This window comes from Nilaparvata lugens, chromosome 6 (genome assembly GCF_014356525.2).
Source record: "Nilaparvata lugens isolate BPH chromosome 6, ASM1435652v1, whole genome shotgun sequence".
Taxonomy (NCBI): Eukaryota; Metazoa; Arthropoda; class Insecta; order Hemiptera; family Delphacidae; genus Nilaparvata; species Nilaparvata lugens.
The window spans coordinates 48,506,316-48,529,063 of record NC_052509.1 but is presented as its reverse complement, the minus strand read 5'-3'; the positions used below and the strand labels follow the sequence as shown (position 1 = coordinate 48,529,063).

The 22,748-nt window shown below is 34.1% G+C and overlaps 2 protein-coding genes across 2 annotated transcripts in view; both read left to right on the top strand.

Moving 5' to 3' along the window:
- The first annotated feature begins 3,298 nt into the window (after positions 1-3,298).
- LOC111047130 (piggyBac transposable element-derived protein 3-like) lies at positions 3,299-4,552 on the top strand. Its single transcript, XM_022332800.2, has one exon. The coding sequence runs from the start codon at positions 3,299-3,301 to the stop codon at positions 4,550-4,552; it is 1,254 nt and encodes a 417-aa protein (XP_022188492.2).
- A 5,245-nt stretch (positions 4,553-9,797) lies between these two features.
- LOC120351955 overlaps positions 9,798-22,748 on the top strand; it is a 56,020-nt gene continuing 43,069 nt past the window's right edge. Inside the window, exon 1 of the transcript XR_005571656.1 lies at positions 9,798-9,874. The gene's annotated coding sequence lies outside the window, so the exon portion shown is untranslated. The remainder of the gene's footprint in view (positions 9,875-22,748) is intronic.

The following is a 22,748-nucleotide window of genomic DNA, read 5'->3' as shown; positions in this document are numbered from 1 at the left end:
TAACAGCGGTCAAAGTATGGGTCTATCAATGTACGAGTCCATCAATTTACGGGTTCATGAATGTCTCATGAACGTGTGTCTTTAAGCCACTGAGATGCCTCTGAATCGATGGCAGTCCTAGAAGCTTGGGGTATGCTGTCTCCTGTCCATCTGAACGTGTGTAGAGCTCAATCACCGAGCCTAGATTTAAATTGAAGAAACAGCTTTGAGGTAACAACCTTTTCCAAATTAAACAAATGTACCAGGAACTCCGGATGTGGCAGAATGGGTTTTAGTAACTATAGACTTTCAAAAAGGGAGGGGTGTAAAACATGCAAACCATTTAATCAATTAAAACGTGCTGAATTAGACTCCTTTTGTTAAATCGTAGGTTTGAGAACTAGGACTTGGGAAATAATAGATTACAAATTTTTATTTCATTTCAATAGTAGATTTTCGGTTGTATCTTTACAATGAAATGTGAGGCCATATTTTCTCTGTAAGGATCCAGCTGGGAATTTCAATTTTCTTTAAATTTATATTTTATAATCTACTAAACTACTAAAAGTTGGATTAACTTAGTATATGAAATGTTTAAAGGTCCCTTATTGATAAATTAATGTTTTAAAATAATTTTGGTCTTAAAGTTGTAAAGGATTGAATAGAAGTTTCAAGGAACCCAGCTTTTCTAAATTTGTTTTGATATCACATATTTTTGAATAGTCTTCCTATGTAGAATTCCGTGATGTGATACTTGAGGAATATTTGTCTTTGCAGCTTTCTTGATATAAAGATACAGAATAGATATTATTGGGGATTATCAATATTTGATAATGTTTTGATAGTGTTTTAAAAGTTTCCAAGTGTGGTCTAAATGTTCTAAGAATTTTATGTTGATCAAATAGCCTATAAATTCAAGTGGATGCTACATATTCAATAATTTTGAAAGCTCTGTCTTCTTCTTCCCAATAAAAGAGTTCAAAACCTTCTTATGAACCTTATTTTACTAATTACTTAAAAAAAATATTTTTGAAAATGTAGACTTGATAGAAATATTTCTAAATGTTTTCTATAAATTTATTTACTACTGACAACTTGCTTACTATTGGACAGACTGGTTACCTAGCTGTTAACTTGATATGTGGATGTGGAGGAATATTATATGTGGTAGAATTCTTGATAGTCCACAGATAATTATTTCAAAATAATGAAACCAGTTTTGGTTTTCACACTATCATCAGTTACAAGTCCATCATCAGTTGCAAGACCATCATCAGACTGTCAAGAATTCCAGCAGATATGAATTAATACCACAATACCACCTCCACTACTACACAGAAAGAACATTTTATTGTATTCTACTGATTTCAGGTATCATTGTTATACATTAATATTGACTGCAGCATTGTAAGGAAGCAGTATTGAAATAAGTTTATCTGTGTTCAGTAATTGCAAATTGGAAATTGATGATGAATGTTTATCAAGCTTGAAAGTCCTTCACCCACAGGGCGCAATAGTTGCAGACTTTTGCATTTGAAATCAGCTGTTTATTTTCAACAGTATTCAATACACATATAAAACTATACGTATAGAATAATAATTGCAACTGTAACTTATGTCACAACTGAAGAGCCTCAGAGTATATCCTCTAACGGCCTAGAGCCAGAATTGTTTCCCCCTCCCTATCGACCCAAGGCAATTTGAGGCAACTTTTTTTCAACCAATAAGAAAGCTTCCTCACATTTTCTGGGGATATGAACCTGTGTGTACACATCCGTGGACCTTCTAGAACGCATTCTAGTGGTCGCTTGGATAATCATCAGTAGTCCATGATTTTTGTTGGATGTCAAAGCAGACAAACTTTGAAAAATGGATAGCAATCTTCTAAGGCCAGGTAAGTTGTTTTCTTTATGTTTTAAAAGAGTAATTGATGTTTTTCATACATTACCAACTGTTTAGAATGGATTAGTATTGCATTATTTGTATTTTCTTGCAATCAACTAATGTCAGTGTTTGTTTGAAAACTGTCCACACTTGTGGACACCAGGCTCTAACCTCTAACCTAACCTCTACAAAACGTTCAGAACAACAAAACGAGTGTAACTATTTGTTTTTCTTCTTCTAAATTTTTTAAATAACATTATTCTTTGAAAATAAAAGTTATATGAGAAATAATTGTTCAAGGTCATATTATTCATCCACAAATGAATAATACAATATTCATCTAAAATATTACCAATGATTCTGGTGGGATCACACAGCTAAATATTTCTCAAATCTGTCATCATATTGACACCCAATAAATATATTTTATTTTTATTCATTTTTTGTACAAAATACTATATTCATAATGATATTATGACCAGGGAGGAAAAACTAGGCTGAGCCTGTATCATTTCTTTCGCATATTTTGATAATGTCCAAAATGAGGTTATTAAAATACATTACTGTTTCAGCACATAATTTTTGATCCAGGAAAAGTCATTTAAAAATTTTGAATTCGGAAGGTTGATGAAAAAATTAATTAAATCATTACACCAAAGAGAAACTGTTGAAAACTTGAAAAATAATTTAGATTATTAATTTACTTATTTGTAAAATTTGTTTGTTTGTTTGTTTTTTCAACAGATGGATCTAAATATTCAGCAGATGACATCCTCACCTTGATCGAGAATGGAAACATATCAGAGTTTGAGGACGATGAGGGGGATGAAGAGGATGATAATTTTCTGACATCATCCAGAGAACCCTTTCCTGATTCCAATCCTCCACCACCACCAGAAGAAGAAGAAGAAGAAGAAGAAGATGAAGAAGTAGCCACTTCAATCCTGACTCATCAATCATCAATCACCAATCCTGACTCTTCATCACCTGCTGAGCCTATTGCTCGTCCTTCTAGACAACCTGATGAACCAATTGCTGGTTCTTCTAGACAACGCAGTCTGAGGAGAGAACAGCAGAACATTTGCAGAGAACAGCAGACATTTGTTTTGAATGACAAACGAAATGACTGGGAGAGGCAATCAACATTCCAGTCTTCAATAACTCTGAGAGAAGAAGAAGAGGACACTGGGGCTCAGAACAGAAGAGATTGGACTCCAATTCAATACTTTGAGCAATATTTGACTGAAGAAATGTTTGATAATATGGTTGAAAACACAAACATCCATTACCATCTACAAAAAACAGACATTTGAATGTCACCAAAACTCAAATGAAGAAATTTTTTGGGATGAATATTCTTATGAGTGTTTTGGGATATCCCAGAATAAGAATGTATTGGGAGAAAACATGTCAAGTCCCAGCAATTTCAGAAACAATGCCTAGGGAGAGATTCAGAGAAATAAGAAATAATTTAAAGGTTGTCAATGACCTCACTGTACCGGAAACAAGAAAAGATGAAGATAAACTCTGGAAGGTGAGGCCTTTCCTTGACTCTGTAAAAGGTGGCTGCTACAAGATGTGTCGAAGAACTCAACTTTCCATTGATGAACAAATGGTTCCCTTTACTGGACACTCTAACATTAAACAGCATGTTCCAGGAAAACCAAACCCTGTAGGTTTAAAGAATTTTGTTCTTGCTGATCCCAGTGAATTGGTATTGGACTTTGAAATCTACCAGGGAAAAGGTACCTTGTTAGGGAATGATCCTAGACTACTAGTGGGAGAAGCAGCAGTTCTTCGTCTGCTTCATTCTGTTCCTCCTGGCACAGGCATCTTCACTGACCGGTGGTTCACTACGGAGAAGTTACTGGACATAGCAGGCCAAAAAGGTATATGTGTGACAGGCACAATCATGAAAAATCGATGTCCAAAGATAGACTTGATTCCCGATAAGGACTTAATGAAGATGCCACGGGGGACAACAGATTCATTTGTCTCAAAAGCCAGTGAAGATGGGACCAGAGTGGCAGTATGTATCACCAAATGGCTGGACAGCAAGCCACTATTGATGATGTCCAGTGCATTTGGTGATGCACCACAAGATAAATGCAAGCGATGGTCAAAAGAAGCCAGGGTGCATTTGGAGGTGACCAGACCACAAGTTGTTAGTAAATATAATAAATTTATGGGTGGGGTGGACATGTCCGATCGCATGATATCGTACTACAGAAATGGCTACAGAACAAATAAATGGACGCTCAGAACCATCATGCATTTCACAGATCTTTCCACAAGTAATGCATGGATCCAATACAGGCATGATCAGCTGCAGGTTGGGAAACAGAGGAAAGATATAATGGATTTTTTGAATTTTAAAAGAACTCTTGGTAGTGGAATGATATCAACAGTTGAAAGTGATGAAGGTGAAAACACTGAAGAGGAAGAAAATTCAGAAGTAGACGGTTCAGAGGATGAGGATGAGGAGTATGGAGCAGGCGAACCTGGAAGAAAGAAAATTCGACCCCTCACAGGAAAAAAATTCCGAAAACGAAAGGCAGAGCATATGCCAGAGATGGTTAAATCAAAAAATGCTAAACGGTGCTGCAGGGAAGGGTGCAAGGGAAAAGAGCAAGTGAAGTGCACTACCTGCAAACTCTTCCTCTGCCTCACTTGCGAAAGAAATTGCTAAAAGGCCTTCCATGAGTAATATTATTTTTAAATTTATTTTATTAATTTTTTTAAAATTTCTTTTAAATAAACAGCTCTTTTTTATTTCAATGACTTCCAATTATTTATTATCTAATTATTCATCCAATTATTCCAATGACTGCTGCCTGTCTCCAGTATAGGTTAGTTGGTGCCCGGTGTCCACATATGTGGACATTTTTCAAATGCCTGCACCAAAATAATTGGAAGACATAAAAAAATGGAAAATACACAGTATATCTCGAAAAGAACCAATAAAACTCACTTGAAAAAAATACTGTTATAAGCTATTTATAATTTTTTCTGTTCAATCATAGGTTGATAGAGGTAAAGAGAAAGGTCCACAGATGTGGACACTTAGGTCGTTAGAGGATACATAATTGCAGAATGTTACAGGAGCCACGTAGGAATTGACTGGCAAATTTTACCTTCAATTCAACTCTTTGAATGAAAACTTATTTGCTCTATGAAATGTTCCAATAGTCAAGTACATAGAGATAATCTTGTATTGTTTCAGGCCAGTCTTGTAAAAAAAAGAAAGCAGGAATCAGGTGAGCTCCCAGCAAAGAAGAAGTCAAAGATTGCCAGCTTCAATTGGAAAGACACTGAGTTTCTTCCAGATCCACTCATTTTAGCTTCACCAAGCTACGTCCCATTAAACTCGATTGAATGGGATGCATTCAAATACATTGAGCATTATATTGATGATGAACTTCTTCAACTGATTGTTGATAAAACCAACCAAACACATATTAGAAGGACGGGTAAGCACATGCTCACATTAATAGAAATGAAGAAATGGCTTGGAATATCTTTTGTGATAGCTGCAGTTCAATATCCACAGTTGAGGATGTATTGGATGAAAAAGTGGAGAGTGCCTCTTGTGGCTAATGCCATGCCAAGAGAGAAATATTTTTTGATTAGAAGATCATTGAAATTAGTTTATGATGATGATGTTCCAGAAGAAAAAAGGAAATCAGATCGTTTGTGGAAAGTAAGACCCCTGATAAATGCAATCCAGAACGGTTGCTTGAAACAGAACCGAATGGATCACATCTGCATCAATGAGATGATGATCCCTTTTAGTGGGCATACAAATCTAAAGCAATACGTCCCTAACAAACCCAATCCTGTAGGACTGAAAGCTTTTGTGCTAGCCAACCTAAATGGGGTGGTTTGTGACTTTGAAATTTTCCAAGGATCGAACTCTTTTCTTGAAGAGAAGAATTATGGATTCAATAGTATGGAGGCTGCGATTCTATGCCTAACTCGATCACTGGTGCCTGGACAGACAATCTACTATGACCGACTCTTTAGCACAGTGCAACTGGCTGATGAGCTTCTAGCTCGGGGTTTTAAATCCACAGGAGCTCTTGACAATAGATTCTTGCCTAACAAACCTCTAAAGTCAGACAAGGAAATGGCGAAGGAAGGAAGAGGCGCAATAGGTATCAAAGTGAGAGAAGATTCAGTTGCTATCTAGACTTGATAGCGGCCGGACGTATTCTGTGCACCGTCCCATATCAGTTTTAAACGGCTAGTCTCATTCTGTTTTGATCGAGTCTGTCATTTTATAAATCACAGTGAATATAATTTTGTATGAATAGTTTTGTTTAAATATGGCTTTTTGCGGTACATGTAGTGAAGAGATCGGGAAAAAGGAAATCGTTACATGCACTGGTGTATGTGACCTCATATTCCACCCATCCTGTTGCAGTGTTAAATCTTTGGAAAATTATAAGAAATTGGGTGCACGAAAGGATACTTGGTTATGTGATAGTTGTAAAGCTAGCAAAAATCAGATAGTAAAGACGATAGTAGTGGTGTGGTCACGCAGGAGTTCATTAAGTTAATCTTTAATGAAAAGTTCGAAACTCTATCGACACAAATGAAAGATTTAAAAAAAGATGTAATGGGTTTATCAGGTTTTTTGGATGATATCTAGCAAAAATTACCAGCCTTCAGGAGGAGAATAAAAAGTTTAGTAAGAACTTTGCTACTATTGAATCAGAGAATAATATCCTAAAAAAGAGGGTTTCTGTTCTTGAGGTGAAAATTGACGATATGGAGCAATACTCTAGGCGTTTGAATATACAAATAGACGGTATACCAGTGTCTCAAGGTGAACAAGTTAAAGACGTAGTGAATAATTTGGGAAAAATTCTGGGAATAAACTCTCTAATTGATAATGTAGTTACAATGCACCGTTTACCGACCATCAACTCCAAAAAGTATCAACCAATCATCGTACAGTTCTCAAACCGTGAGCATAGGGAAAAGTGTTTGGAAGCATACCGCCAAAAAGAGACATCAATACCACGGATCTATGGCCGAGTTTTAAATCGAAGAATAAGATCTTTGTCAACGAACACCTGAAGAGAAAAAACAAAACACTACTGGCGGCGACAAAGGATACAGCCAAGCAGCGAGGCTATCAGTTCGTGTGGGTACAACAAGCAAAGATCTATGCTCGTAAGGAACCTAACAGCCCAGCGGTAAGAATTTTCACACAAGAGGACTTTGAGAAACTCACGTAAGGAAAACATGAATTATTGCAAATATCTTGAGAGACAATTTTATTTATTTTATCTTTTTCTCAAGTCAAAATAGTTATTTCTTTCGATATTATGAAATATCAGAACAATAATCTATACTATATTCATGTCTTTATGAGGTAGTATGTATATTTTTTCTTATCTACATATAGAATGGTGATAGGAAGTCCTCAAAGTATTTTCTGTTATTTTTCCAATTTTAATTTCATAAGTAAATTAATCCGAAAGTTGTTTTCGCCTCCAACCTGTTTTCAACCTGATAATTTTGTTCTGTAATAAAACTCGTCTAATCTATAACTGCAATCTTATCTCTATTACTCCAATCAATCGTTCATTCTATGGAAGAGGATGATTTAGAATGCAACAATACTATTTTTGATTATTTCCAATCTGACTTTTTCTCTCCTGATAACAACTATAATAGCATAGGAGTTATCATGCAAAATATAAGAAGCGTTCGACAGAATTCTGATCAATTTTTAGTCATGATAAATATTAAAGACCAACCCAAAATAATTATTCTAACGGAAATTTGGATTAAAGATAATGAAATTGACCTTTATAAGTTAGACCATTATAAATGCTTCTACAAATGTAATTACATGAATAGATCTGGTGGCGTTATGGTTTATGTCCATGAAACAATAAAATGTACTGAATTAAATTATTCATTTTCCACTGCAGACTCCATTTACTTAAAAATTGAGTATGAAAATTTCAACCTTGCTCTACTTGCTGCCTATTGCAATCATAATAATTTACCTAGTATGTTTATTAACGAGCTTAGTGATTGGCTTGAGCAGAATCCATGTGTTAATTCGATTTTTTGTGGAGATATTAATATAAATACTCTCATAGATGACAATGATACAACTGATTACTTGAACTTACTCTCCTCATCCGGCTATAAATGTTGTATAAGAGACATAACTAGACCTGTATCTTCAACTTGCTTTGACCATCTTTTTGTTAGATCCAGTCCACTCCTAAGATACCAAAGTGCAATATTTAGAACGGATATTACCGACCACAGCACAATAGCCGTCACTTTCAAAAAACCAATTAGACGTTTTTTTCATCAAGAGAAATATATTGGCGAAGAACGAAATGCAAGAAAAATATGTTATACAAAGCTGAATGATAGATTGCGTTTATGTGATTGGTTAAATATCTTTAACTCGCCTAATGTTGATGATGCGTGGGAAAATTTTTACAAAACTTTAGAAGAGTGTATGATTAGTTCCTTAGTTCCTAGGCCTGAGAATTCTCTAAGAAAACGCAGGGAAAAGCACAATAAAAACCGCCGATTTTGGGTGCACCTTTGAGGTCATTTCGAAACACTTCGAATTCAACAATTTTAAACCTTTGCTGAGCCTGTGTATTTGTCAATTTGCTCTTGAAAACGCTGGAAAAAAGCAGATTTTCAGCAAATCTTTGGAGAATTTCTCAAATCCGTTCTTGATGCTAATCTAGAAAATTAACTGAATATACCTGCAAATACCTGCTATATTGTATGGTTCCCAAACTTGGTCGCTTACAGAGGTACTGGATAAGAAGCTCGAAACAAGAATGATGCACAGCATTCTAGGGATTAGGTTGAATCAAAGAGTTAGGAACACAGATATATTAAGAAGAGTGAGGACAAAATATCTACAGAAGGAGGCACATATAAAAAAGTGGAAGTGAGCAGGGCATGTTGCAAGAATGTCTCACGAACGATGGACCAGGATGTGCAAAGCGTGGATTCCTAGAGACAGAATCAGAAAGAGAGGACAGCCAAATACCAGATGGAGGGACGAACTCTGTCAGCAAGTGGGGCATGCCTGGGCAACAACTGCCAGGGATAGAAAATTGTGGAGCCTGATAGTGAGCAGATTATAATATTACATGGACTCACACAAAAAGGAATATTCTTTAACCTGAATAATAACTATTGTGAATATGTAAAATCTATTTAATGTCAACCAGAAACGTACCAGAAACATAGCTTTATTATTATTATTTATTATTACCTGAAAAATTTAACGTATTTGGTCCATTAGATTTTCAGTTCTCTTCATGGTGAATGATGAATCAGTGCCATTTTGCTCTTATATAATAGATTCAAATAATACTTGGCTATGATGAAACAGTTTTAATAAACAAATTTTGCTGTAAATGTAGAGTTTTATCAACAGCTTTGTAGTAGGGTACCTATTTGAATTTACCGCTTTCAAAGCATTTGAAATTATTGACCAATCACTGATCTGTTTTTTTTGTCAATTTGTAATAATGCCTACTTGATTAATTTCCACTAACCTTCAAATTTGTTGAAAACAATAACTAGTAATGAATGATATAACATTCTCATTTATTTTAACTAATGAATATCATTGAAATAATTAATTATCTCATCATATTTTTGCAATTTTCATGAGATTTTCTATTCTAGTTTTTTATTGCTATTCAAATCATAATATTGTCACTTGGCGAACAATAGGCTACCGCCTAACAATTTTTTTTGAAATTGACTTTCTGGTATCAATGGATTCAGGCGAACATGACGCATCGACTGAGAGTCATGTTTACTGAAAAAATCCAACAGATCGTGCCACAATCGCGTAAAACAGAACCGCCTAACTACACAAACCGACTAGTAAGAAACAACTCCGCCTATCTATAGTGATCTCCAGGCTTAGGCTGCAGTAAGTTGGATGGTGATTAGCGCTGTTATCCAAATACAACTCTATTAATTTGTGAAATTCAATCAGGTAAGACTACTTAATTATGTATCTTTGCATTCATAGATAACTGAAGTAGGCTAATTGATAGATAAGGTTTCCAACATTAAGCAAACATTTTCTGGCACAGAATCGAATGTTAAGTTGGCTCCGTGAACTTGTAGTGCACAAGCCCGAAAAAAATTGACAATAAACTACGAATTTTGTGTCAGCAGAATATCCAAAAATTAAATTTTGTACAAGCACCAGTTTTTTTTACAAGCATTTGAAGTTGCTGTCAAGGTCATTTTCCAATGCTTATTTCCCTATGCTGGAAGTGTGAATTTGTAGTGCACATGTCAGAAAAAATCCGAAAAAAATTAACAATAAACTACGAATTTTGTACAAGCACCGGTTTTTTTTTAGACGCTTTTGAAGATGGAGTAAAGGTCATACATATCATTGATTATTTCCCTATGCTGGCTACCTGCCAGCTACGCTACAGCCGCTCATGCAGGCGGTATATGCAGGCGTGATAGTATGATTTGTATTACTTTGAATGAATAAAATACTGTATTCAAGTCGAGAACATGATCTATTGAAACATCTTCAACCACAAATGAAATATGCAAGCCCAGTTTTCATGGGAAAATTTCAAAGTTGAATATTTGTAATAGTGATACTATGGGAATTCTTGAATAATCAACCACAAAAGTCAAGTACATGGCATTTCTCCTGTTATTCTGGACTGAATGCAATGATGAACATATATAGTATCATTTCTGATCTCGAATTAATTTTGTACAAGCACAGTTTTCTCGAAAAAAATTCCAAAGTTTAATTCCAGTTATAGTGATACTATGGGGAATTCTTAAAAAATCAACCACAAAAGTCAAATGCATTGCATTTCTCCTGTTATTCTGCACTTAATGCACTGTTATTCTGCACTTAATGCAATGATGAACATAATTATATAGAATCATTCCTGATCACGAATGAATTTTGTACAAGCACAGTTTTCACGAAAAGGAATTCCAAAGTTTTATTACAGTTATAGTGATATTATGGGAAATTCTTGGATAATCAACCACATAAGTCAAGTGCATGACATTTATTCTGATGTTCTGGACTGAATGCAATGGTGAACATATATTGAATCATTCTTGAACACGGATAAATTTTGTACAAGCACAGTTTTTACGAAAAAAAATATAGTTCTATATCCATAGTCATAGTTCTATATCAATAATAGTGATAGGTAAAGTCTAATGCTTGTATTCAGGCATTCACCAATATGAGATCGTTGGAAGTGTATCTCAATAAATGTGAGATCATATTAAAGGAAGAAACGATGGACTGACTCTATTCCTCTACCTGCTTGTTTTATCAGGTATGATGTGGCTCATACAATGAAACTTTTCTTTATGTTCAGCAGTTTAAAAGGGCTGCTGAGAAGAACAAGACATTTTTATTTAAAGTCATTGGCTCTTGCTCTCCAATGTACGGATTTGAAGGACTTGAGACAAATTTTGAAGTGTATCTCAACAGTTTGCCTCTCGTAAACGGAAGGAGATGAAGTTGAAACAGGAGCCCCAACTCCATGTGAAGAGAGCAAGTCATACTTGCTACAAAGAATTGGTGGAATTGCTGATCACTTGTTATTAGAGGAGTGTACTGAAGAAGAGGAAATGGGAAGAGTAAAAGAAGAAAATTAAGTAGAAAAAGTTTAAGGAGAGAAATTTGAAAGTCAGGAGTGGAAGAAATCAAAGTATGGTGCTGGGTTTAGAGTTTGGGTGCAAACGATAGTGGAACGTGTGGAAAAAAATAGAGAGGGATCTCGAGGGAATCAACAATTTCTTCCGAAATTGGTTGTGAATATACTGAATGTCTCAAAAACAATACCTCTATGGACTGCAATAATGGTTCCACACTTTGGAATTGGAGAGGTAACCGCGAGCAGCACAGCTAGTGAAGGTAATTTTAACAATTTGAAAAACAGAATTTTTCAAAGAGGAAATTTACCAGCTTGATTGGATGATTTCCTCCTCACATACATACCAGCTTTATCAGGGCCAAAGGAATTGAAGAGAAAGGGAGAGGACATTCCCTCACAAGAAATTGAGGAATCGAGAGAATATGATAAATGCTCTATTGGTAACGGTAAATGTGAAAATAACACCAAAGAGGATGATAATCTCATATGCTCTTCATGTTCAAACCTCAGTAACGAAGAGCAACATAGAAGATTGTCGTTCAAACATGTTGAGAATTGACGAGGTTTAGCACTAGTTAAGACGAGAAAAAGAAAATCACATCTCGAACGAAACAGTGATTGGTCACATGTAGACCTGAGGACCAAAAAACCAAACATACCAATCGGTGTTTTAAAAAATGGAAACATATTAACCCTTTCACCTTTGAAAATTGATGGAAAGCTGTATGTATTAACAAACACGTGTGCCTTTGATTCCATTTTGCAAATACTTACATCTTCTTATTGTGACAGTACCCTTTTCAAAAATGTAGTAGAAGAAGCTGCTAATGAATGGCCATTGGGGGAGATGATCATTGAAATCGTAAAGAAAGGAATCAGTGCTTCTACATACAGAAAAATGGCAAAAATCCTTTCTCAAATGGAAAACATTACCGAAAGCCTAGGGATCTATACTATTCATGCTGAATGCAATGTGTCATCAGTAATGATTCCTCTAGTGCTGAGAGAGCTCCCAGCGGGTTACAAGAATCGTAAATACACTTCGCCAACCTGTCCAAGGCAACCTGACCAAAGAATGGAATCTGCGAAATTCATCGAGCATTATTTACTAAAGGTCCAAGCAACAGGCTGTTTCGAAATGTTACCAGTAGGTAACTTTGAAACGAGTGTGAACAAAATAATGGATCCGGAAATTTCAAATCACCCGTTATGTAGTGGAAGCCGTGAAGTCAAAGTTAATCTCCTGAAAACCCATCTCGTTCTGGACATAACAGAAGACAATATAGAGAGATTATCTCAGTGTTCGTTTAGATTGAGATATCTTCCCAAACAACTGCACCTTCAGAATGTAATTTATCATCTATGGGGTGTAGTCGGATTTCAGGGTATAGGATCTGAAGTGACGTCAATTGGTCACCACAAAGCAAACTGCTTTCGGCTCAACGAAAAGTGGGAAGTCTTTGATGATTTGAAAGAGAAGTCCTCTGATACATCAGGACTTGAGAAGATTGATAGCAGCCATTTGATAATTTATACAATTTGAAAGAGTTAGGCTACAGCTTTAAGTGGGACTTACCTGAAATAAGCAACTTATTGTAAATATAGACTATGTTAGGCTGTCATGGACTACTAATGAATGATAATGTTTCTACTCTTAAAATGAGAGGTTATATAATCATTTTTATAATATCATTATACTGTCAGATAACTTTATTCTTCATGTGAGAGCTCATATTTTTAAAATAGAGATTGTGTAAATATATAGATTAGTTTTTCATTTGAATATTAGATTATTATTAGAATATTAGATATCAGATTAATATTTTGAATGTAATAAAACAATCAAACCTACACTGAAATGTTAATAATTATTTCAAAAATCAGTTCTGTATTAGTCCTATGTTTTTCAATTATGTAAATATTATTTCCTCAAATAAACATTTGATATACAGATGTATCAAAAGAGGATTGGACGCTAAAACTGACATGAATATTTAAACAAATTCAATCATGATTATAGTTTTGTAGAAAAAATTATTTTTAAGAGAATTAGAATTAGATTATTGAGGTTAGGAGAATTTATCATTTTTGAGAGGATTAGAATTAGATGATATGGGCTAAGAGGGGCGTAGAGACAAAAATGTTGATATACCTTAATGAATGTGAATGCGAGAAAGGAGGGACTTGGCAGTGAGCTTCCAAGTTCATACCGTTGGAGTGCTTAGGATGCTTCTCATCCTGGCGCGCAAGGTATCAGTAAGTGGAATTTGATTGGATTTGATGTATTATGAGAGGTATAATTTTTCTTTTATAACCATTATTGTTCACAATATTATTAATTCCAGCTATTTCTGTTATTGGAACTGCTATTCCATATGTATTCAAATAGGCTAATATCCAATTCATATGACGTCTTTTGTAAATGTGTTGCATCATGCAAGATACATGTATGATGGAATTTCCCTTTTAAGAAAATCATCTACCGTATTGCCTATGAGTCTGACCATTACTCATTGATTAAAGTAAGGCCAAAGTAGAAGTGTATCTAGCCAGTTGGCTACATAATTTTTTGTGCAAATTCAGAAGAACCTGTCACAATAATACACATTTATTAGATGCACTAAAATGAAACTTTTGGAAACTAAAAGTACAATTTTGAAAAGGCTTTATTGAACATCAATAAATTACAACATGCATTAGTTACCGTTACAGCAACCGAAGAATGCAGATATGGGGAGTCAATGATCAGATGCTTTTCAAATCATGTTATCAATATTATCATATTAGAACAATAAGCCCGATTTAAAAAGTGTTAACCAATAATCTACTGTTGATTGTCCAATACATATCACTTAAAATACAAACCTACGTAAATGTTGATGTTCAAAGTATATTATTTGTACATATATATTTAATCTGTCGCAATACAGTAAAAATAATCTGTATATATTTTCTTCTTTGTTTTGATGTTATTTGCACCATAAGAGATGCTATCTATTTCTAAAAAAATTATAAACGTGTGAATGTGACAATATAAATAGTCTATGATGTTGTAATATTATCTTGGTTAATGAGTTGATATTAATAATTAGCTACTAGAATCACTATAGTTCTTATTCTAGGTACTTATTAATAATGTTACAACTGAGGATTCCCTGTGATTTAAAAATTAAAAAAATATGTTGTGTCTCCTGATTGTAACGATGAGTAATGAAGATGAAATACTATAATTGTGATGAATGAATATTTACCAGAGAATCATTACTACATTTTATTCTTAAGCCTGCAATGCAGGAATTTATTCTTCTATACCCATTCCTTCATTGTTACTACATTTTTAGTTTCAGTTATTCAAGTATATAGATCTCGTTCAAGTTATTGATATTTCATATAATTCATTCAACTCTTTTTTAATATTGATCTAATCTTAATCATGAAGGTGCATTATAAACTTCATTATGATGATGAACTCATTGTACATATCATTGACAAATCAATATATTATACTCATTAATTGTTTTTGCCTCAATAATGAGGTAACCTTGATATTTTTCATGTATTTCAAACATTGCTGAACGTCTTAGCATTTTTTTATTGTTTCCAATATTATAATATACTCCAGATAATATTGTCTATATATGCTGCTACTATTGTAATGTAGAAAAAATCAATTTTCATTATTTCATAGCACTTGTACCAATAATATATAAAAACTTATTGTTTGTATCATAATGATAGCTTTTCACATTAATCATATTCTCATAATATATTGTGCTATATAAATACATATCTTTCATACATTTGAATATTTCGCCATATTGTTATGGGATTGCAGATAACTATTACTATTCTGAAGAGGTATTGTTGTAGCCAATTCATTTTTGAATTGATGTACAACGTGTGAAATAAATTTTTCAATTTCAAAAACAGTGTTTGGTGAACTTATTCATCCTCATTCATGGATTCCCTGTATTTTGTGGAAGAGTATCATAGAGACATCCTGACCAATAGAGTACTTTTACACTTCGAAAGTTAGGACAATGAAGCAGTTGAAAGACCTAGCAAAATTGTCGATATTTCTATCAAGATAGTTCATCTTACTTATAAGAATATGCACCCTGCTCTTGAAAACTTTCAACTGGCAACATCAAAGCACTGTATTTCCGTTCAGATACTATCAACTTACCTATATGGGATACATTCCCAAGGCCCAGTTGCACAAAAGCCTGTTGAATTTCAATCGAGATTAATTCCACAAGAACCAATAAGAGAAGACATTTTTGAAAAGACGGATCTGTGATTGGTTCTCGTGGAACTATCAAGTTTGATTTCAACCGGATTTGTGCAAATGACACTAATAAACAGATATCAATCTATTGGAATCGAAGTGAATCAAGACATGGTTTTTGAATGGACACATTATCTAAAAGATTTTTACATAAATAAGCTTCCATTTCCAACAAGACCCATAAAGGAGATTGAGATATCTGAAGAATCTATCCGTTCCATCAGTGCCAGGAACTCCTACAATGGATTATTGAATAGCTGGATCATCATTACAGCCCCAAAAATGTGGCAACTTCTGACTACAGATAAGGAAGCCAAATTGCTGTATAGTGACAAACTGCCAATTTCAAGGGACAAATACAAGGACTTACAAGACTTAAAAGTTTTCCTAAGCACTGAAAACCAAAAATATTACGAACGATTACCTCATTCTACTTGAACTCTATTTTTGGACATTCAAAATCTAGTGTAAAATCTGACAAAGCATTTATTGGAACTGTTCCACTTCAATACTCGTTTGATATTCAATACTCGATATATATACTTGATATTCGATACTCAATACAGTCACGGTTACATATTCAAGATTGTGTTTTCTAATATTATTCGTTGTTTCAATTTTAATATTTCTATCATTCAATTTTTGGTATTTTATTTCGTCCTTTAGGCATCTTACTTTCAAGATAATTGCTACTTTTTCATCAAATTGTCGCGAACGTTTGCCTACATGTCGGGCATTTCCGTCTTCTCCTTTGTTGGTAAAGCGTTGGCTTGCCTTCTCGTCTTTTGATCACATCTAGTCAGTGAGTGCACATTCGCTTCTGGTCTACCTTTCTTCATCCAAATTCATGTGGCTTACTGAACGTTTTAAATGTGAAATATTCCTTCAAATGAATTCTTCAAATGTATTCATCAACTGTGATTCAATTATTTATCAATTTCTTTGTGTATTTACGCTGATAGACTGTCAAAGTTCCATAGTATTGTGTTGGCGTCTCTCGCCATTTTTTCTAACAACATGGCTTCACCACTTGAAACTCAGACTTTCAATTCCATCATATCTACTGTTTGGAAATCAATCTGAAAATTCCACAACTTGGAATTCGAATTATTTGTTTGGAGTTCTACATGTTCCTGTTCACATTCCCATTGGGGGAATTGTCTGCTGTGTTTGATGCTTCCATTTCGTCATCGCGTGGCCATCGTGTGTCGTGTGTCGTCGTTTGCTGAATGTGCTGTTCCTTGGGGTACTGTGGATTCCTTGCCTGTCTGCCTGGCCGCATCTCTTTCTTCAAAATTTAACTGAGGTTACATAAATCTTTTTATTCAATTTTCATTTTTTACTCATGTATTGCATAATTGTTCATGAAAAAATTAACAGCATGTCAAAACTGGACCACGTTATTCTCTATTCCTAATTTATTTTGTATTCAAACAATTCAATATTAATTCATATTATTTTTGTAGCTATTATTCAGCTTTTACGGCAATTAAAAACACTTAATTGTCCGTACTTATTCGGCAATCAAGCCTATGTACATGAATTCAATATGTTACAGTGTATGTCTCATTGAGAGCACTGTCCTACGTTATTTCAAGGTTATAATAATTGTATTATTGAGCATCTTATCGTTTTCAATTATTAGTTGGCTTATTTGTGAAGCATTTCAATTTCTAACCTCAAATTAATATTTTCATATCTGAATTATTTGTATTGATGTCTAACTTGACATTCAAATCATTGAAGGCCAATGTCGCCTCTATTAATGTACTCAACATTAATAATTATTTCATTGTGTTTGATAGCTACCCTTGGCTTACAAGTGTTTTCATTGAAGGCCTATGTCACCTCTATTAATGTACTCAACATTAATAATCATTTCATTGTATTTGATAGCTACCCTTGGCTTACAAGTGTTTTCATTGAAGGCCTATGTCGCCTCTATTAATGTACTCAACATTAATAATTGTTTCATTGTATTTGACAGCTACTCTTGGCTTACAAGTGTTTTCATTGAAGGCCTATGTCGCCTCTATTAATGTACTCAACATTAATAATAATTGTTTCATTGTATTTGATAGCTACCCTTGGCTTACAAGCGTTATCTTAAGGCCACCGACGCCTATTTCAATGTGTATGACATTGATTTTGGAACTTACTTATGTTAATGTCGACCAAGGCATTTTCACTTCTGAACTTACTTACTCGTATTAATGTCGACCGAGATATTCAATTACTCTAAGGTTATTTGTACTAGTGTCAATCAAGACATTCAACTATTTCAATATATAGAGCATTGTTATTTCTGATTTACTTGTGTTAATTTCATTCAAGACATGCAATTTATTTCAATGTACGTAACGTTGATTCTAAACTTGTGTAACATTGAATTTTTCAACATTAACTTTATTGTATCATTTAAAATTTTCTATTTTTTTCAATTAAGGTGTCATTAACATTACCTTATCAATAAATTGTTGTCAGTCTTCAATGGTCATTAGTATAATTAATTTACATTCATTCAACATTTTGTAATTATTTCTTTTCTAACAGTTGTGATAAGATTCAGCTAAAGATGTTTATTTGATTCAATTTCCATTCATTTGTTTTTGTATGTGGCCATCTGCCTATTATTTCATTGATATTAAATCTCAACTTGTTTACTCAATTCGTCTTTTATTGGCATACTCCCAGCACTTCATGCTATCAGTTTTTTATGCACAGAATCCAGAGATTTATTTTGTAGGTATTAATATCAATTATCATTTACAGTCCACTGCCCTGACTTTGGATTCTGCCATCTAGCAAGCCTTTTCTATAATAATCTACATAATTTTCTATTGTTTGCTTTTAATTTTTTTCATAATATAGCCTACTTACATGTCAAAATCTCTCTTATTCGTCCTTTTAACGTATTTTTCATAATTTAAAAGTGAGTTGTTGCTTTTTTAATGATTTTTGAAGTTAGTTGAGAGTATTGAGTGAATAGGCAATTTTTTTTGCTGGGGATGATGCCCACATAAATTCTAGGCTTGTGCGTGGGTAATGGAAAGGATGATGATGAGAGATGAATAAACCTACAGCTTTAGGTGGGTTCTGAACTACCAGAAAGCAATTTTAAGGCTCATAAATTGTATTTCATTCATAACCTTAAAAGGCATTTGGGAGGACTTTGATCGCTCTTGCATTGTCAAATGTGTTCAGGTGAGACAATATTCTTTTTAATAAAAGTAATAACATGCTGAACATGATCATCCTCTCATAAAACTATACTGAAATAATAAGATTAAATATATGTAGCACTTTAAAAGTATCAAGAGTTAGCAAAAAAGAAAGATGACTGTTGCAACTTTCAAATTGCTCTCCTCAACAATTTCGAATTTGATGCTTTGATCGTTCTTGGAGTGTGGTCTTCAATTGATATTGAAATCATTGAATCATATAACTTTTCAATTTTGATAGAAGTAAAAAGTTTTATATCTCTCCTGTAAAATTACATGAATGTCAGTTAGGCGGTATTGTTTGCCAAGCGACAATATGTGATTACATATTATATTAATTATTCAAAAATATTTATTGAATAAAATGTATGATATTTCTATTTTTACATGTGATTTTTGAATAATTATGATACCAGGAGCACTGGAAGTGATTCCACCAAAACTTGAGATTGAGACGAAATTTGAATCTTATTGGACCAATAAGTTCTAGGGATGGGATATTGAAACAGAATATCGATATTGGTATCATTTGATATATCGTTTCCAAATATCGATATCATATCAGTGAGGGAATATCGATATTATTGATAATATCGGTGGTTTTCAGGTTTCACTTTTCAGTGTTTTCACTCAGCGTTTGCAAATCGACATTGACATGGAGGTTATGTTATATTGTTACTAACTTGTTCTCGCTTCTCAGTTTCCACATAAGCTATAATTTGGTATATTCATTATTTATATGATTCAATTTTATTATATTTTCTTCATTTATTTTTTTGCCTTTCTAAAATAATATCAAATTGTGTTTGAGTTCAGGTGTAGTATAACAACATATGTTTTTGGATTTGTTATTACTGTTACTAGGTCTCCAAACAAACTCATTTCAATTCAAAACCTGTATAGTTCAAGTAATGTACTTTAAGGAGAATCTATGTATAACCTGTAAATGAAATATTTTTGAGACATAAACTATCTGCACGTCAACAACAGCATGATGAGACTATTGATCATTATCATCATGCCTTAAAACTATTAAGTAAGGACTGTGAGTTTAAAGCTGTGACAGCTGAAAGAAATAGGGATGATAGGTATGTGACACATTTATTGCTGGAATGAAGTCTCCTACAATTCGCCAGCGTTTACTAGAGAATGTTGCATTAACACTAGAAGAGGCATATTGTGAAGCCAGATCCCTGGAACTTGCATATGAACAATCATTAGCTTTCAAATCTTCATCCCAACTAAATGCAACTTCTTCTGAAAATACTTAAGCAAGGAATCAGAATGCTGATTCAACATCACATAATTTAGAAAACTGTTTATTAGCTGCTGCTAATGAAAACTGATATTTTTGTGGTAATGTGAGACATCCTCGGGTCAGCTGCCCAGTTAAAAATACAATTTTTGTCATAATTGTGGAAAAAAGGGGCACTTTTCTAACATGTAATTGACCAAGTTATAGTCTGAATAGCTACAAGACACTTATGCTTACCTTGATGATGTTACAATCTGTGGCAAATCACACAAGCGACATGATATAAACTTGAAAAAGTTTATCAAAGCTGCAAACAAATACAAACTAACTATCAATAATGAGAAGTCTTCATTTTCATTGAAATTGATCAACTTGTTGGGCGATAATCACGCCTTATCATATATCTAACAAAATTATCAAGCCTGACCCCAGCTGATTGGAACCACTGAAAAATTTACCTCCGCCTAGAGACACTGCATTGCTGAGGAGGACCCTTGGTATGTTTTCACATTATGCATCACTAACACCAGATTATGCCACTAAGGTGATTCCTCTTGCACATACTGCATTTCCCTTGTCTAAAGCAGGGTTACAATCGTTTGAAACTATGAAAAGTGAAATCATTGAATCTGTAGTAAGCTACATTGACCCTGAAGCATAATTCATTGTGGAAACTGATGCATCTGAGAGCACCATTGCTGATACTTTGACTCAATCAAACCGTCCAGTTGCATTCTTCTCGAGGATACTTTCACCAGCAGAACAAAGACATTAAAGTGTGGAAAAAGAAGCACAAGCCGTTGTAGAAGCACTGCGAAAATGGTGTCACCACTTGGTTGGCAAACATTTCAAGCTAATTACTGATCAGAGGTCGGTAGCTTTTATGTTTGATAACAACCATCATGGCACAGTGAAAAATGAAAAGATAATGAGGTGGAAACTGGAACTGTCTTGTTTTCATTACGATATTGTACAGACCTGACAAAGATAATCTGACTGCTGATGCTCTGTCTAGAGTATGTTCTTTAATAAAAATATCAGGAAAATCTATTAGTTGATTTACATGAGTCTCTTTGCCACCCAGGTGTTTGTACCAATGGGTTCGGAGTAAAAACTTACCCTACTCAATTGATGAAATCAGATGCATAACAAACTCCTGCGAAGTGTGTGCTGCTGTCAAGCCCAAATTATTCAAACACAATGAGGCTCTGATTAAAGCCACTTCTGCATTTGAATGGCTAAATATCGATTTCAAAGGCCTTCTGCCTTCATCAAGTCGAAATCGTTATCTATTGGTAATAGTAGATGAGTTTTCACGGTTCCCTTTTGCTTTCCCATGCTCAGACATGTCATCATATACAGTTTAATCAAAACTGAAAACCTTGTTTTCTACGTTTGGGGTTCCTAGTTACATACATTCAGACAGAGGAACATCATTTATGAGTCAAGACTTGAAAAATTATCTAAACTCACATGGAATTGCAACTAGCAGAACCACTGCTTACAACCCAGCAGGTAATGGACTGGTTGAAAGATATAATGGTATTCTATGGAAAACGATTGAGCTAGCATTGAAATCACTTAATTTAGAAATAAATCAATGGGAGTCAGTTTTAGAAGATGTTCTTAGCTCAACAAGAACATTACTTTGCACAGCAACAAATCAAACTTGAGCATATTTTCTTACACCCATGTAGATCTGGAAACAATGGTGTTTCAGCTCCTTCTTGGCTTCTCAATTCCGGCCCTGTCTATTTGAAAAAAATCAATCTAACATCTAAATATGAGCCACTTGTTGAAGAGGTCCAACTTCTACATGGAAATGCTGAGTATGCACATGTCAAGCTATCTGATGGAAGAGAAACCACAAACCGATTCTGAAAATGATGAAAATTCTCAATTACCAACTTCCCAACCTGAACTTGAATACTTCCATAATTCTCAAGCAACCCAAAACCAAGAAAACGAAACTAGTACTACTGCCGATAGCTTACAACCTAGACAAGAGACTACTGGACAAGAAAACCAAAATACATATCCAAGAAGAAGTTTTAGAAATAGAAGACCTCCTAATTATTTGAATTAGAACCTCCTATTATTATACCTTTTAAGGGTCTAATTATTAGACCTTTTATTAGACCTCCTAATTATTTGAACTCTTTGGGGGGAAGAATGTAGTATAGAAATATATGTTTTTGAATTTGTTATTACTGTTACTAAGTCCCAAACAAACTTATTCCAATTCAAAACCTGTATAGTTCAAGTTATTAGAAACCTTTCTAAAGGTATTGAATACTTATGTTGTGTTTACTCTCATTCCTATTACATCAGGATAGGCCTATGTCACCACCCAAGTCGAAGTGGTGGGTTTATTTTTCTCGAGATGAGAAAAAATATACCAAATGCAAAACTTGGGGGCTTATTGTTGAAACATCAGGGAACAAAAG

Coding starts and splice junctions, on each gene's coding strand:
- LOC111047130 (XM_022332800.2), top strand. CDS start 3,299: ATGCCTAGGGAGAGATTCAGAGAAATAAGAAATAATTTAAAGGTTGTC.